Source organism: Echeneis naucrates, chromosome 1, assembly GCF_900963305.1.
Source record: "Echeneis naucrates chromosome 1, fEcheNa1.1, whole genome shotgun sequence".
NCBI classification, from domain to species: Eukaryota; Metazoa; Chordata; class Actinopteri; order Carangiformes; family Echeneidae; genus Echeneis; species Echeneis naucrates.
The window spans coordinates 12,710,609-12,729,012 of NC_042511.1; the positions used below are offsets into that span (position 1 = coordinate 12,710,609).

General features: G+C 39.9%; 3 protein-coding genes across 3 annotated transcripts; all 3 read right to left on the reverse strand.

Moving 5' to 3' along the window:
- Nucleotides 1-1,579: 1,579 nt before the first annotated feature.
- Nucleotides 1,580-5,052, reverse strand: LOC115041491 (sialic acid synthase-like). The gene is made up of 6 exons (XM_029498967.1): nt 4,921-5,052; nt 4,000-4,215; nt 3,805-3,904; nt 3,380-3,534; nt 2,605-2,871; nt 1,580-2,504 (listed from the first exon to the last, which is right to left on the reverse strand). The coding sequence occupies exons 1-6, from the start codon at nt 5,050-5,052 to the stop codon at nt 2,295-2,297; spliced, it is 1,080 nt and encodes a 359-aa protein (XP_029354827.1). The 3' UTR covers nt 1,580-2,294.
- Nucleotides 5,053-5,512: 460 nt separating this feature from the next.
- Nucleotides 5,513-8,700, reverse strand: LOC115043598 (sialic acid synthase-like). Its single transcript, XM_029502204.1, has 6 exons — nt 8,481-8,700; nt 8,177-8,392; nt 7,893-7,992; nt 7,533-7,687; nt 6,635-6,901; nt 5,513-6,092 (listed from the first exon to the last, which is right to left on the reverse strand). The coding sequence occupies exons 1-6, from the start codon at nt 8,610-8,612 to the stop codon at nt 5,907-5,909; spliced, it is 1,056 nt and encodes a 351-aa protein (XP_029358064.1). The 5' UTR covers nt 8,613-8,700; the 3' UTR covers nt 5,513-5,906.
- Nucleotides 8,701-15,140: 6,440 nt separating this feature from the next.
- LOC115039212 (sialic acid synthase-like) lies at nt 15,141-17,493 on the reverse strand. Its single transcript, XM_029497288.1, has 4 exons — nt 17,433-17,493; nt 17,073-17,227; nt 16,188-16,454; nt 15,141-15,649 (listed from the first exon to the last, which is right to left on the reverse strand). Exons 1-4 carry the CDS (start codon nt 17,491-17,493, stop codon nt 15,464-15,466), a joined length of 669 nt encoding a protein of 222 aa, XP_029353148.1. The 3' UTR covers nt 15,141-15,463.
- Nucleotides 17,494-18,404: the final 911 nt, after the last annotated feature.

Genomic DNA, 18,404 nt, shown 5'->3' on the forward strand with positions numbered 1-18,404 from the left:
AAAAAAAGGTTTTGTTTTTTGTATGTGATATGCACATACTGTATACATAATTACTGTACATATACTGTTATTTCCACTCAATCTTCTCTTACATGCAGCCCATTTCCACTTAATTTAAGTTTTTTATTCTGTACTTCTTAAGTCTCTGTAACTTCTATTGCTTTTGGAGCACCTGAAATGAACCAATTTTTCACTGGAGACCAGAATGAACTTACTCTCATTTGTCTTTTGTTTTTGTGACTTATTTGCATTTCCACAATGTAAAATAAGATACTGTCACAACCTCAGATTTTTTGCATAGGTGTTTGGCCTAAGTGAAAATCCTTAATTTGGGCCACAGCTGCTATATTAAGAGCTATGTGAAATCCTGAAAAGACTAAACTCGTTATATAACCAACCAAGATAACCTTTCTCTCCTTCTGGGTAGGCTTTAGTACATCGCCTGCAGAACTTGAAATAAAAATAAGTCTCTTGGCATGCAGAGGAAACCTCAACAGACTTTTGGTAGCTTTGTTGGGTTAACTTTGCAATTACAACAAATAAATAAGATCTGTCACTAAAGGGAGTTACAAAGCAAGAACATTAACATAGGCAAAGGCCTATACATCTGATCCTAATTTCTTCAGCCCATTAGATGCTGTAATATTTTTTAAGGTAAGACGTAGCAGTGAAAGGTAAAAGTGAAAGACGAAACATTCCTCTGTGTCACTGGGATCAGCAGCAGCTTATCAGCTAAAGCACTTACCTGAAATAGCCTGGAAGTTATATACGAGTTAGAGAGAGAGACCCTTTATCTATGAGCAGGGACAACGGCGATAATGGATAGGATCAGCAACGGTGTGAACATATATATATGAAATACATGAAATACATGAAATAATTAAGTAATTCAAGTTGCAAGTGTAGAATATATATAAAAAAAAAAAATAAAAACCCACGACATGAGTTCATATGGACATTGGCGGTAACATAGTGTGTTTTACTATTTCTGTCCATGTTCATTTTGGCTCATTCATTGAATAATGGAGTTCTGTTACATCGTCATGAGGATCGTGATATCAGTGACTGAGATGGCTGTTAATTAGCTTTCTGCTGCTCAACCTCACCAGCCAGCCTGCACAACAATGACACAAGAGGCCTAAAACCTCTGTCAGACAGACAACTTTGGATAATCCTGACTCTCCTCTGACTCTCACAGGCAGAGAGCTAGATTTCTTCCAGCAATTTATTATAACAAAAATGGTAAAACTGCTCAGAGTTCTGTTTTTTGTTTGTTTTTTTTTTGTTTTACATTAATTCAGGAAAAAATATAAATGATAATTTAGTCCAACACCAGCAACCTTTCAAAAGACAGTTGTTCCTGCCTTTCCATGACACTGCAGCAGTCAGAGACAGACTGGCTCCAGTCTCGCAGGCCTGTGATGATATGTATGACAGAGGAACAGCTCTACCTAGTGGTTCAAAAAACACATTACTTAAATATTTGTTAACAGAAGTTACCATTTGTCTTTATGTAGGGGGAAAAAAACTTACAGACAGGAGTCTGTTCAGGGAACGATCTGGTTGCTGAGCTCTGAAATCTGAAATGTGGCCGCTAAACAATGTGATTGAATAGCCCTGCTGTAGACTGTACATAACCCACATCCAAAATTCAATCTTCTTTATTTATTTATTTATTCTTTATGGTAGGGTCTCTGGTGTAAAAAAATGTATTGCTTAAAAAAGGTTTTAAAAAGTCCACTTGAAACTGCATTATAAATTTTCTTTTTCTTTCTTCTTTCTTTTTCTTCTTCTAAGTTTCTATTTTTGCTACCGACTATTTGGTTTCAGTTCACCTTCAGGTGAGCTGAAACTTCCTTAGTCATCACAAGAAAAACAGATGATACATCTGCATTTAGCATCTTGAATTCAGTTTAGATGATCCTAAATAGTTTAAGACCTAAGATTATGATTACACTGATCCCTGAGGTTGTAATACAGTATACACTACTCTAATATTTGTACTTGTATGACTTAGCACCAGGTAAAGGCCAAAGTAAATAGATTTTTGTATACGATTGAAAATTGGCATTTTATTTGAAGGTTTCATGTTTTCAGATCATCATAGATTTTTCAGCATTCTTGACATTTCTTCACATGCTAAGAGCTGTAAGCTAACATATGTCACCCTGAAATAATGGTTAGTGGGCATTTTGATGGTAGAAAATGAGTTATTAAAAAAAACAAGGCTGAGCAACATGTACAAATACAGATCAAACTTGACTGGGTCAATTTGGTACTAGATCGTGGCAGCTTCAGCACTTAGCCCTCTTTCCATAGCTGTCCACCACCGCTGGCACAACACTCTCGTCCTCCTCCACGTCCTCCGTCACGGTCTTACCGACCAGCTGGAAGATGTCCTCAGCTGCCACACCCATTGGATCAGCCACTTTTACTGTCAACATGTCCAGAGTTAGAGCGGTTCCTCTGGGGATCTTGACCTTTGCCACCACGGACTTACCCAGCTGGTACAAAAAGACAGAGCAGAGTAAAGTAAGAAAACAGAAACAATATTTAACTTTTTTGAGTGTTTTTGTGTATTTTCTTGAAGAAAGGAACTTTAACCTTATCGTGGCATGGCTTTTCACAAGGTAACATCTGCTTGAGGGTGCTGCCCAGTGCCCTCTCCACCAACCGGATGGAGCGGACCAGCTCGGCCAGCTCAGAGGGCTCCAGCGAGGCAGCATGGTCACTTCCTTTCCATGTTTTGTCCAAGGTTATATGACGCTCAATGACCTTTGCCCCAAGAGCTACAGCTGCTACTGAAATACTGATTCCAGACTCGTGGCCTGAATACCCGATTGGAATATCAGGAAATTCCTTCTGATATTCCTGTTTTGGGTGAGACAAATGAAAGACTTCATATTTAAGCATGCTCTTGTCTAAGAGTGAGGATCCCGATAAGGTTCAGAAACATTAATAAAACTCAGTGGTCATTGCCGTGATTTTTTAACTGTAAGAGCAACCAACGATGAGTCAAATTTTCATGGATTCAAATTTATACACTAGAATTCAAGTTCAACAAGATTAGGCACTAATTCCAGTTTGGGTCTGATAAAGAAAATTATTTATGAATTGAAAAGTGCTAAAAAGATTATTGTACTTCAATTTTGTTGTAACTCAACAAATATTTTTTCTATTAAAACACTGATTTTTAACTTTATGAATGTAGAGCCATACACATAGCAGGTACTATGTGCTGTGAACATGGTATAGCTGCTCACATGAAGATACACAGAAAAAGGACAGGCCATTGTGATCACTTTCTACAGTGATTAAATTGATTATATAGTTACATAGGTTGAGTATATTTGGTAGGATTTAATTCTTTTGTCCTTACAGTGATCACTCTGAGGTTGACATTTTCAGGCTCCAGGGGGTAGGCGCTGGTGCACTGCAGTATAGCAAAGTTCTCGTTGTGCTCCTTCACTGTCTTGTAGACCTGACGCATTGTCGCCATGGACTGCATCCCACTGGACACCACCATGGGACGTCCTGACACACACAGGACAGAAACGTCATGTCTACCATGTACAGAAAATAAATGCTCTGGGATTAGTTTATTTTTATCTCAGCTCATATATAAAACATGAAGGAAGCACATTGATATGGAAAGGGGAGACCTCTTTGCTTACGGTTGACTGCAACTATTTTTCATTAATATAAAAACAATTTTCATAGGTCTTGAGTCTTCAGTTTAAAATGCATCTAATGGCTCGGTCTCATGTTTGAAACATTTTTGCAGTTATGGCCATTCACGCTCACCCTTTTTTGCTGTCTTCTCCAGGTAGGGGAAGTTGTTGGTGTCTCCAGATCCCACTTTGAAGAAAGGCACATTGAGCTCATGGAGAAACTCCACAGCCATCTAAAAAAAAAACAACAAAAAAAAAAAAACAAACTATGGTTAAAATGAAACTTAAACCTGACTACAACGTCATGAAACCTATTGAGCTTTCTTACCTCGTCCATCCCTGAGGCAGTGAAGAAGATGCCCACCTCCTCTGCATACTTCTGCAGGTCCTTGTATTGCTCATGGCTGAACTCCAGATGACGCTTGTGTTCACCGTAGGTTTTTCCCCAGGAGTGTTTGGTGGTGTAAGGGCGCTCCAAAGCCTGCTTGTTAAATTTGTACTCCAATTCACTCTTCTGGAACTTGGCACAGTCAGCACCACAGTCCTGTGAAAATGGATATAGGTGACTGCAAAAATTGAGTCAAAAATGAATAAAAAAATTATGCATGTTAAGGATCTCCCCTGATTCACAGCATATATTACAGCCCTGGTAGGCTGCACTGCTGTAACACTGAAGTAGAAATAAAAATAAAAATAAAAATAGGGGCATTTCACTCCACAAAGCAGCTGAAGGCTCCATAACTGTTTCTTTTCTGTAGCCCTGAAAACATACTGTCGTTTTGATGAAAGGGTAAATTAAACAAACTGGTTCATTCATGTTGTTGAACTGAAACAGGAATGTACACAATCCATATAAATACCACATTAAATCCATATCAAATCAGACACCAAACTCCATTAAAAAATCTGTCAATTTATCATCGTCCACCAGAACTCTGTATCCGACGAAAGAAACTCCTTCAGAGCCAAACTACACACAACTGGGACACAGAATGGAGCATTGCGAAGTATTAATTCAAACTTGGAGCCCAAGAAAGACAAAATAAACCAGAGTACATTTTACTCCAATTAATGACTCGGAGGAGAAACTTGTGGCGGCCAAGATGTTAAATTTGTCATTTTTAAAGGGGAGTTCAGCGGGCGGTCCTGGCTGTCACACACCCCTCTGTGTGCAAACTCTGTGTGCAAACCAAGAAGGAAAACATCCAAAATGAAGCAAAATGTTGTCGCTCACTGTGCGGTTTCAAACCTTTGCCATCTTGATCATTTTCTTGGCAATCTCTATGTCTCCCTGATGGTTTTGTCCAATTTCGGCAATGATGAAGCACGGATGGTTTCCTCCGATCATCCTCCCGGGACACAGCTCAAACTTTAAAGGCATTTTGTTCACACAAAAGTAAACCAGGAACGAGCCGTAAAAAAGTGACTTTCCACACGACCGGCCGAGCAGCAACACCGTGACGAGCTGTTCCTGTTCAGACCAGACCGGAACCACAGGTGGGGTTCACATCCGGGACATCGGACGACTTTCGGAAGGAAACGAGTCAGCGAAGAAATGAGAAGATTTGGTGTCTTAAAATTGAAATGAGTCCCCAAATTTTGTGAGGAACACAAGTTACACATAGGTAATGTGAAACCTCCTTATGTACAAAAACGACGCAAAAATATATACAACATACGACTTCTCCCCGGCAATCGACCAATCATCCACCGGGAGCTGAGCAGCATCCACCAATCAGGTGATGGCTAAGGCACACACTTATTTACACGAAGAGAGATTGGAAAAGGCAACACAACACAACACAACACACACACACACACACACAAATACACTGTACATATTCAAATGTATGACAATTTTATTAGGGTTTACTGTTTGGGAAATTAAGCATGGACTGATGATGGTCGCAGGTTTCATACGTGGGCTGTGGTACATTGCTCAGTTTGAACATGGTGAACAGAAAGCAAACAGTGCAGGCAAGAAAATAGAGCTGAGCAGCTCATGAACAGCTCCCATTCAGGTGCACTGCTCTGTTCAAGTAGGCCTTCAGATGTGTTTCCCTTTGTTTCACCTTCACACACATGCCCCTCCCTTATTTTCTCACTCTGAAAATATGTTGTGCATTTCCCAGTTCCCAGTTCCCTTTCACCAGTTTTATCTTGATTTGTCTATCTAGCCCTTTTTTGGTTTCTCATTCTTCTTTGCCTTTCTCCCTCAACTTTTGTAGGGGATCCTTAATCTATCATGTTGGCCAAGATGCTGTCGTCCGCGTCCACGTCCACTTTGAGTTTCTTTCCCACCAGTTGCTGTATATTCTCTGGAGGGATTCCCTTTGGTTCGCCAACCTTCACTGCAAACATGTCCAGACTCAATACCACTCCACTTCTGATGGCCACCTTGGCCACCACCGACTTCCCTAACTGGAACCAGAAGAGGGAGGAAATGAATGAAAGCATTGTTACGTTAGTGAACAAACAGGTTGAACAATGTGGGCTGTACAGATTGGGCATGTTTGATTTTAATCTGATGCGACAGAACAATCACCAAATATTGAAAGCAGTGTGTATTATTTTACTATGAGTAAAATCATAAAAACTCCTGTGTTGGTCTTTTGGTGGGAGATAACCTTGAATAGTTTGCAAAGGCAATTTTTTGATCATTTTTAATCATGGTTATAACTAAAATTTGGTTACACTAAAGTTGAGGGACTTCCAAAAGCCAGTGTAAAAAAAAAAAAAAACAAAAAACAAAAAGAAGAATTTAGAATGACAGTAGTGAATAAACTTCACAAAGAAACACCAAAATATAAAGTTTAACTGACCCATTGTGTGCAAAATCTGGCAGCGAGCCCAGTTATTATACAGTCAGGTGATTGTAATTTTTTAAAATAGATTTTTCTATCAATGCAAAGCAAGTCGGCTCAGAAACAAACTGGACATGAACTGAAGGGAAAAAAACTTACCTTATCATGGCAGTTCTTCTCGCAGGGTAACATCTGCTTGACAGGGGATCCCATCGCCGTTTCCACCAGTCGGATGGCTCGGACCAGCTCTGCCAGCTCTGAGGGCTCCAGGGACGCCTCATGGTCATTTCCCTTCCAAGTCTTGTCCAGCGTCACGTGGCGTTCCACCACCTTTGCCCCCATCGCCACCGCGGCCACAGTGATATGGACCCCCTGCTCATGTCCAGAATATCCGATGGGAATGTCTGGGAACTCCCTCTGGTATTCCTTTACAAAAGAAAGAAAGAGTGAAAGTCTACGAGCCCACAATGCTTGTAGTGCGTGTTGTCACATGTCTATATCTCTCTCTAAATATAAATACCAACAGTGGTGCTGTATTGAATTGAGAAGATGACTTTTCATTTTTGTCAGTTGAGTATGAGGAAGTTGTCTGAAATTAAATGCAGAAGATACAATAAAACCATTCCCACACCTACTACAGCTCCTCACAGCTGATGAGAGACTGCGATGGAGAGTCGAAAAGTGATCGAGACACAAGACTCATCAAGATATAACTAATAATCTGTGATCATTTAAGTTATTGATGGGCTTATTTAGCGCATGTTTAAGATGTCTGGATTTAGAAGTCTTTGACTGCTACAAGATGAATAGTCTGACTGGTTGTAATGGGTCATTGTTATGTGTTGAGCTTTTAGGCTAATTGTTCAGAGATCAGAAATCAGACGGGCTGTACAAAGTCAAGTGAACAAAAATGACTATTTCCAACTGGAAAGGCTGATCTACAATAGTGATATACAGAAAAACGGAAAAATCATCATTTCTATGCATACATCAGTGCTGAGTTATTTTAGTCCTCTCCAAACAGGGAAGGTTTGTGGACATGGGAGGAGACTCTTACAGTGATCACTCTGAGGTTGACATCTTTGGGGTCCAGGGGGTAGGCGCTGGTGCACTGCAATAAAGTAAAGGTCTGGTTGTGCTCCTTCACTGTCCTGTAGACCTGACGTATTGTCTCCATGGACTGCATCCCGGTGGACACCACCATGGGACGTCCTGACAAACGCAGATCGGTGCAATGACAGTGTCAGAGTGGGACATGATATGTCTCACTGAACGAACAGCTTCACGTGTTTGTGTCTGTGGCTCAGACATGATGGGAGGAGAACTTTCAAACCTGACATGAGTATTTACATTTCTATTTTTTTCCACAAACTGCCCAGTTGCTTCATGACAGAGTTTCTTGAGGTGAATTTCTTACCTTTTTTGGCAGTTTCACCCAGATAGTGGAAGTTGTTGGCATCACAGGAGGCAACCTTGAAGAAAGGCACATCCAGCTCATGGAGAAACTCCACAGCCATCTAAATGAACAGAGTTAAGGCAGAAAGTCGCCATATTTATTCTGCCAAAATTCATAGGTTAAATAAAGTCTTGTTTCTTGTTATCAGCTTCCGGCTGTTTCCTATTTCATCTTCAAGGAACACAACAACGTGAATGGATTAACGTGGAGTCGCCATGACTGGACTGTGAATGAATACATGTTACCTCGTCCATGCCAGAGGCCGTGAGGAAGATGCCAATCTCTGACGCATACTTTTTCAGCTCCCTGTACTGATCATGGCTGAACTCCAAGTGGCGCTTGTGTTCACCGTAGGTTTTTCCCCAGGAGTGTTTTGAGTTGTAGGGACGCTCCAAAGCTCGCTTGCTGAATTTGTGTTCCAGTTCACTTTTTTGGAATTTAGCACAGTCAGCACCGCATTCCTGAGAAAATAGGAGAGATTTTGAGTGATTGATCTTTACAGCATAAAAATGCCCTATCTGCTTTACAGACTTTCACTTTTTAATTCACCTTTGCCATCTTGATCATTTTCTTGGCAATCTCTATGTCTCCCTGGTGGTTTTGTCCAATTTCGGCAATGATGAAGCACGGATGGTTTCCTCCGATCATCCTGCCGGGACACAGCTCAAATTGCAGAGACATGCTGGTGATACAGGTGAAGAGATGAGTGAAGAGCTAACCAAACCCACCAGGTGACGGTTGACTAATGACACGAAAATACAGGAAACAAGTGATAGTGATTTGAGATAAAATGCGCCTTTCACAATAAACCTGATGGTGCAGACACAGGCCATCCAATAGGGGTTCTGCTTGGCCACCGATCTTTCACTAAGCCCGCCCCCCTTTCTGACTGTTGTTTTGCCTGGCTGTTTAAGGTTTGGTCGGAAAATTTACAATCAGCACAAGCCCGGTGCCCAGAAAGGAAAAAATAAGAAGAAAAATAAGGGTTTAGAAGTTTCATAAACAAATATTTAATAAAGGTGGTGACGGTGAAGCTGGGAAACATAGAGCAAGGTAAGAAACATATTAAAAAAAGGCAGACTAGTGAAAGAATATAATAAAATGCCTCTTCTTCCAGACAAAAGCCTTTGGCCACGGGCACCTGTGTAGTGATACAGGCACCAAACATACCATTTTGTACACCACAACACAGCATAATTTGTTAAGAAAACCAAAGGCAGCACACTTCAAGTTATTGGATAAATAACTTAAGGCAAATTAACAAGTCATCCTGTATGATAGCAGAAGCTACAGAGTAGTTAACATCCTAACAAAGCGTGAACAGAGTTCAGAGTTCACCATTGTGTATTTATGACACAGGGTTGGGAACCGGACCCGGATCCATTTTGCACTCAAGTGACTGCAGTGATATCACGGCCAACTATGTGAGTGCATGGAGTGGATCTTCCCACTGCTATCAGATCATGAGTGTCCGTCAGGTGGAACAGAGACAATGAGCTAAAAGGAAGACAGAAAACAGTTGAAGTGTATTTAGTGCAGTGCAGTTATCACTGGAGGTAGCACATCCGCTATGATGAAACTGTGGAGCTGGTGCAGGTTTTTTCAGGCTGTCTGACAGTCTATTTTAGGAGATGTTTCATCAGCCTATTACCTCATGATTGTACTGTGTAACTGTTACATCATAGTATTTGTATTGGTAAGATATCGCCTGTGTTTTCCGCATTCTCTTGGTCAATGAAACAAATGCATCAAAATTTAACGTCTTTTCCTGCCGCTCATTTTGAACTCCCACCTGTTTCCAGGATTTCTGTGTGGGTGTGCTAGCGGCTGACACATCACGAGGTACTAGCAGTAAACTTTGCTGTCCATTAATGTTATCACAAGGAGAGGACTGATACTGTCAGGACATTAAGGGCTAAAACTTAAGACATCTGCAGCTTTTGTAGAACCAAACTTAAATTATTGAGTACCAAGTGTGAATGAACTGAATTTAAGAACCTAAATCATGTTGTCAAAGTTTGAAAGTTGCAGTTGCAGAGCCGAGCCACCCGCTCCCACTCCGTACCGGGGTTGTTCTCATCCAGATCTGAGATCATGGCCTCTTCAGCTGCCCTACATTTACCAGGGAAAAGGAGAAGGAAAGACACAAAACAGAATAGTCAGTGGGGGGAGAGTTCAGGTAAACATTGAGAAATGTACAGCCATAAGGAAGTCTTCTGCTAATCCCCAACAACGCCAAATTCTCGTAACACCTCCTGAGAGAATTGACTTGGTTATGGCTGGTTGTGACTCATTTGCCCAATAAATCATAAAGATATGTAAATAATTCTCCAAATTACAACTCGAGACAGATACATGCTGTGTATTATCTTTTCTTGGTGGATATTTGTTGGTTCAGCAGAGTCTACCTCAGGACAGGATAGTTCAATATTGACACAAACAGACATCCATCCATCTTTATGCTCAAAGAAACAAGCTAAACCTGACCCTAACTGTGCTTACATATTACTATACAGTCACCTGGATCCTCTCTGCAACAGGAAAGGACAGAACATACAATGGGATCCTCTAGTCTGACACCACTTTGGCAAGTGGTGTCAGATTTTTGGACCCCACTGTAAAAATCCCAAGAGGAAAAAATGTAGCTCAAAAAACCATTCACTTGGACTTGCAGCACTACATGACCTTAGTCATGCATTCCGCTGCAGCTGGAAAAGCAGACTACCTGACGGTGTGCCAAAGAATGGATTTAGTTTTATTTTGTGCGTGGAACAGATTAAATATAATCCTTCAATAGTCAGGTGTGGTTTTTTTTAAATTTCAAAATGAACACAGAAGCCATTTATACTACATGACTCACCACATACTTCTAATCAAAACATAAAAATGAAGATAAGACAGAACTTTAAAAATAAATAAATAAAAATGCATCAGTGCAACTACCACAAGACTTTTGAAATGCAAGCTACAGATTTATGGCTGAACAAATGTTAAGACCTCATCCCACCCAGCTTGAAAAACATTGTAATAACTCCACTGCCATCAATTATTTCTACCTGAAGGTTTTCTAGTGCCCACCCCACCTGGAGGCACAAACTCAGCTGCTAACTACGACACAGTACACAAAGCAAAATGGGGGATGAGAAGCGTGTGAACATTCACTGTCACAACCAACTACAAACACACAAGGGACTAAAAAGGACCACAACATCACAGAAGACACATTCTACCAAAGCACTATCTTGGCAGTGGATTTAGGCGTTGGACTAGTACACTGGGTGCCTTTAGTAGATAGTTAAAGCATAACTGTCTGGAACACAAATTAACTAATGTGAACAAAGTTCACCTTGAAGCGTTTGTGTATTTATCACATGACCAGGGTGGGGAACCTGAATCAATTTTTTTTTTTTTTCTTTTTCTTTGAACCGGTTCCATCACCTTTGGGTTGGCAGTTGGCATGAACCAAATTAGATTTTTGCCAACTGTGAAATTCTTCTTTCATTTGGGTGTGCCCGTGCACTCAAGTGACTGTGGTGACGTCACACAAGTCAGTCGAGTGGATCCACCCACTGGGTTAAATTTTTTCTTGGCCTGTAACTACAATATTGACAATATCCCGATAAAAATGTCATAGTTTCACCGCCAGGCCTTCCTTTCATGGTCTCTTATTTTCAAACATAACTTTTAACCTCATGAATATCAAATACGGAATAACAGGGACATACCGTTTAAGCACAAATCCCTTTTAATTGAATACTGGCTTAATAACATCATATATGTTGCTCAATTATTTAATAGTGTGCGTCGTCTCTACTCCTATAATGAGTTTCTAGAAGAGTACAATATCCCTGTGTCACCTGGAGACTATGCAAAAGTATTTGGAGCAATCTCTCCTGGTGTTTGCATGTTATTCAGATCTCAACCAAGAGTGGAAACCCGAAAATTACACCTGTTATCCTTGACTGACATGACAATTGGTAAGATTTGCTTGTCCTGCAATCACAGTAAGAATAATGAACTGATTAGGCCCTTGTTTAAAAGGGATGTCATTACAGTTCCATATGTGGTCTCATATTGGAATAAATTCGTGGAGCACACTGACTTAAAGAAGGTCTGGCTCTCACCCAAACGATACCTGTTGACTAACAAAGTCAGATAAATTTCCTTTAAAATAATTCATAGGCTTTACTCCAATGATCATATTGTAAAGAAATTCAAATGAGACACTGATGTGAAATGCACTTTATGTTCTGTGAATGTTGAAACAGTTAGTCATTTATTTTGGCACTGCCCCATTGTCCAAAGCTATTGGATCGATATACAATCGATATTCAAGCAGTACATTGAATCCATACAACCTTCCCTTAATCAAAAGGCAATCAAAACCATGGATATCTGTAAACATTTTGGCATTTTCCTGTAAGACTCTTATTCCCCCAGGCAAATTATGTCTTATTGTGCTTCTCTGTTTTATGTTGAAGATCTGCAATTTTAATATCTTTGCATAGTGTGACACTTTTATGTCCAAGATATGCAAACTTGCAATCTATGCTAATACAACAGACCCTAGTTTGAGGTCTGTGGACAGATTAAATTTGTTCTGCAAAAAACAGAAAAATTACGAGACAGGCAACAGGTAATGTTTCCTTCGCTCGCTTCTGTTACACTTTAATTATACATTTATATTTTAAATACATCTTCCAGATTTCTCCTCATAAACTCTGCCAGTTCACATAAGCATAATACAATTTCTTATCAAATAATAATGATCTCGACACTGTATGTGTTCTGTTACTCTTCATATACAAATGAAATAAAAATGCAAAATCTTTTGGAACCCGCATAACACATCAGATCCTCGACGCTGCCAAGCTCCTCCTGTAGGGGGCAGTGTCCCTTTATGAGTGTTCCCCCGAGAGCCGACTCCGGTATAGCTTCACTTCCGGTTAACACGTTCAGCAGACACACATGAACACAAACAGACTGCAGCTGTCACAAACGAGTCCCGAGTTTTGTCCTGAAAAGCCGTGAAGGCGGCGAAGACAACCCCCATCCCCCTTCATGTGAAGCTGTTGAACGAGCATTTCTATATTTGGTTATTAACGTGATATAACTTGGCCTATCTGGCTGTATTCCGATGTATTTCTGTTACTTTTGTGCACGTTAAGTTTCAGTTTAATGCTTTAGAAAGGTCGCTAGCTCTTATGCTAATGCTAAGGCGGTTTGTTCATTGTGCATTGCTGTTATATTTAGCTCATGCTAATATGCTCATGTAATGTTTAAAGATGCATTTCTTTTATCTTTTATGTCACTTGAAGTCTTCATTTGCCATTAAGGTGTGGTATATTTTATTTTTTGGTTGGAATTGCACTATTGAGTGTAAAAATTGTGATTAGTTTGATAAATTGTATAAATATAAAAATATTATTAAAAGAAATATTAGAAATATGGGTAAAATTAGATAAAAACTGGTTATTTAGTTTAGAGTTTTAAAAGGATTCATAAATGATGTATTGTTTTCAAAATAGCACTGTTAAAAATGGAAATTCATGAGTAATTGATTACATTTATGGCTAAAACTTATTGTTATTCAGTTTGATGTATTTGAATGTATTTCCTTGATTCTTGGTAGTATATTTCATGCACAAAACTGAGAAAGATGTTGGGATCTCATGAGAAACATATGATTAGATGAAGAACCTTACTCTGCACTTTCTGTGTAGGCAGTTTTTTAGTTTTTTGTTACTCTGACGTTCCAACAGAGAAATAGAGGAATTACTTATTTGGCGAATCCAGCCCATTGATTCCACGAAAGACACAACATAGATGGCGAGCCAGCCCTGCGGTTCTGAGAGAGAGTGAGAGAGTTGGAGACAGGGTGCTTGTACACATTCTGAGCAGATAAGATAAACACACTCTTCACCTACCCAGTCAGTCGGCGCAGATCATTGAATGATTGAGTGACACGAACACTGAACACATACAGTTGGATTCCTCCTTTCTTTCTGAACTGAACCAAGGCATCGAGTGCAGAGCTCATTCAGTTATTTCCTCATTATTTTATTTTATTTATTATTTCTTTGGCGCTTCATTTTGTTAAATAAAAAGGGCAGCTAAGCTGTCAATGTCATTGTTTATGTACCGGCATTAAAGTGTCGCCTGTTCAACGAAAACACCATCCACTCCTTTTTGTGAGTAATTACATGGTTTAACTCCTATCGGACCTAGAGTGATCTAAGTATTGTTTAACCTAAAAAAAAAAAAAAAAGGACAAAACGTGCTGCAATTCGGTTTGTTACTTACAGATTGACTGCACTATTTAGTTTTCAGGTAGCTGACTGATGGATACGATTCCACATCTAACATAAAGCTATATAACATTTGATTACTTTTCAAAGAAGAAAATAACAGCTAGCACTATCCATTTAGAAGAAACATTACATAAATCCTGCTAAGCTAACTCTCCTATAGAAGAAGTGAGATTCTGACTAAACGACGCTCAAAAGAAACTACTTAAACCTCTTGACAAATAAAACACATGCAGAGCTGTACATATACATAGCCTCTATGATTTATATATGTGGTTTTACGAGATAGTAACCTGCAAAGAACAGAAAAATGATGACAGGCAACAGGTAATGTGCTTCCTTTGCTCGCTTCCGTTCAACTGCGAGAGTTGAATACCATCCTCATCAAACCGACTCACTACAGAGGTGATGCCACCTTGTGGTGAAAACTAGGAATGTCCTCCAAATATCCATTACCTTAAGATTAAATGAAAAAAGTGTCTGCTGTCACGATAAACACATCAAAACTGAAACAATTAAACCATACAATGTGATCACAACTTCATGGGTGTCCTACTAATATTAAATAAAGTTCAGGTTTTTTATTTTGGTGTGGGGGGTGGATCTTCCCACTGCTCTCAGATCATGAGTGTCCGTCAGGTGGAACAGAGACAATGAGCTAAATGGAAGACAGAAAACAGCTGAAGTGTATTTAGTGCAATGCAGTTATCACTGGAGGTAGCACATCTGCTATGATGAAACTTTGGAGCTGGTGCAGGTTTTTTCAGGCTGTCTGACAGTCTGTTTTAGGAGATGTTTCATCAGCCTACTACCTCATGATTGTACTGTGTAACTGTTACAACATAGTAAAATTTTATTAGGGTTTACTGTTTGGGAAATTAAACATGGACTGATGATAATAGCAGGTTCCATACGTGGGCTGTGGTACATTGTTTGAACATGGTGAACAGAAAGCAAACAGTGCAGGCAAGAAAATAGAGCTGAGCAGCTCATGAACAGCTCCCATTCAGGTGCACTGCTCTGTTCAAGTAGGCCTTCAGATGTGTTTCCCTTTGTTTCACCTTCACACACATGCCCCTCCCTTATTTTCTCACTCTGAAAATATGTTGTGCATTTCCCAGTTCCCAGTTCCCTTTCACCAGTTTTATCTTGATTTGTCTATCTAGCCCTTTTTTGGTTTCTCGTTCTTCTTTGCCTTTCTCCCTCAACTTTTGTAGGGGATCCTTAATCTATCATGTTGGCCAAGATGCTGTCGTCCGCGTCCACGTCCACTTTGAGTTTCTTTCCCACCAGTTGCTGTATATTCTCTGGAGGGATTCCCTTTGGTTCGCCAACCTTCACTGCAAACATGTCCAGACTCAATACCACTCCACTTCTGATGGCCACCTTGGCCACCACCGACTTCCCTAACTGGAACCAGAAGAGGGAGGAAATGAATGAAAGCATTGTTACGTTAGTGAACAAACAGGTTGAACAATGTGGGCTGTACAGATTGGGCATGTTTGATTTTAATCTGATGCGACAGAACAATCACCAAATATTGAAAGCAGTGTGTATTATTTTACTATGAGTAAAATCATAAAAACTCCTGTGTTGGTCTTTTGGTGGGAGATAACCTTGAATAGTTTGCAAAGGCAATTTCTTGATCATTTTTAATCATGGTTATAACTAAAATTTGGTTACACTAAAGTTGAGGGACTTCCAAAAGCCAGTGTAAAAAAAAAAAAAAAAAACAAAAAGAAGAATTTAGAATGACAGTAGTGAATAAACTTCACAAAGAAACACCAAAATATAAAGTTTAACTGACCCATTGTGTGCAAAATCTGGCAGCGAGCCCAGTTATTATACAGTCAGGTGATTGTAATTTTTTAAAATAGATTTTTCTATCAATGCAAAGCAGGTCGGCTCAGAAAAAAACTGGACATGAACTGAAGGGAAAAAAACTTACCTTATCATGGCAGTTCTTCTCGCAGGGTAACATCTGCTTGACAGGGGATCCCATCGCCGTTTCCACCAGTCGGATGGCTCGGACCAGCTCTGCCAGCTCTGAGGGCTCCAGGGACGCCTCATGGTCATTTCCCTTCCAAGTCTTGTCCAGCGTCACGTGGCGTTCCACCACCTTTGCCCCCATCGCCACCGCGGCCACAGTGATATGGACCCCCTGCTCATGTCCAGAATATCCGATGGGAATGTCTGGGAACTCCCTCTGGTATTCCTTTACAAAAGAGAGAAAGAGTGAAAGTCTACGAGCCCACAATGCTTGTAGTGCGTGTTGTCACATGTCTATATCTCTCTAAATATAAATACCAACAGTGGTGCTGTATTGAATTGAGAAGATGACTTTTCATTTTTGTCAGTTGAGTATGAGGAAGTTGTCTGAAATTAAATGCAGAAGATACAATAAAACCATTCCCACACCTACTACAGCTCCTCACAGCTGATGAGAGACTGCGATGGAGAGTCGAAAAGTGATCGAGACACAAGACTCATCAAGATATAACTAATAATCTATGATCATTTAAGTTATTGATGGGCTTATTTAGCGCATGTTTAAGATGTCTGGATTTAGAAGTCTTTACTACAAGATGAATAGTCTGACTGGTTGTAATGGGTCATTGTTATGTGTTGAGCTTTTAGGCTAATTGTTCAGAGATCAGAAATCAGACGGGCTGTACAAAGTCAAATGAACAAAAATGACTATTTCCAACTGGAAAGGCTGATCTACAATACTGATCTACAGAAAAACGGAAAAATCATCATTTCTATGCATACATTAGTTATTTTAGTCCTCTCCAAACAGGGAAGGTTTGTGGACATGGGAGGAGACTCTTACAGTGATCACTCTGAGGTTGACATCTTTGGGGTCCAGGGGGTAGGCGCTGGTGCACTGCAATAAAGTAAAGGTCTGGTTGTGCTCCTTCACTGTCCTGTAGACCTGACGTATTGTCTCCATGGACTGCATCCCGGTGGACACCACCATGGGACGTCCTGACAAACGCAGATCGGTGCAATGACAGTGTCAGAGTGGGACATGATATGTCTCACTGAACGAACATCTTCACGTGTTTGTGTCTGTGGCTCAGACATGATGGGAGGAGAACTTTCAAACCTGACATGAGTATTTACATTTCTATTTTTTTCCACAAACTGCCAAGTTGCTTCATGACAGAGTTTCTTGAGGTGAATTTCTTACCTTTTTTGGCAGTTTCACCCAGATAGTGGAAGTTGTTGGCATCACAGGAGGCAACCTTCATCCTGCCGGGACACAGCTCAAATTGCAGAGACGTGCTGGTGATACAGGTGAAGAGATGAGTGAAGAGCTAACCAACCTCACCAGGTGACAGTTGACTAATGACACGAAAATAGATGAAAAAGAGTGACCACAAAAGTATAATATGATACTTCAATAAGATGTTAAGAGAACAATCCATCACTTTTCAACATATTTCCCTTCAGAAATTTTGGTCATGTGCGAAATTTTTATCTTTGGCCAACCACAAGCTTAAAAACCAAAGAATTTAATTTTATATTCTATTGCATATCAAAACATTTCCCCAGACACTAAACATGAGAAGTTGTAGGGAATGTGGACAAACAAAAGCACAGATATCATGCATATTTTTGTTTTATATAACACCACACGCAGAAAAGAAACACAATATGCAATATCATAGTACAAGATATACAGTACGATTTTGACTTTAGCTTCGTTGGAAGTTGAAAACCCATTACACTATCATCGCATCTATCTTTTACAAATGACACCCATGATAGCTTAAAGCACCAGTAACCGTCACACCATCTCTCTGATTATCTCAGCACAGGAAAAGACACAGCTCATGTAGACATATTGTTTTATGGCATTTTACAATTGTGTATCGATATAACAAAACATTTAGCATTCACTGGCAGCCATCTGGAGAATGTGACTCAGTTCTGTATTCAAATTACATTTAAAAAAAAAAATAAAAAAATGTCCCAACATGTACATGTTATTGCCTGTTCAAGTTCCATCATTTTGATAACTCCAATGAGCTGCCAATGAATACCTTTACTGAGCCTGAACTTCGCAGCATCAGACAAACACACAAAAAGCACACTGTATGCTGCCCAACAATAAATAAACTATCACATATTTGTCATTCACTGGACATCAGTCTGAAGA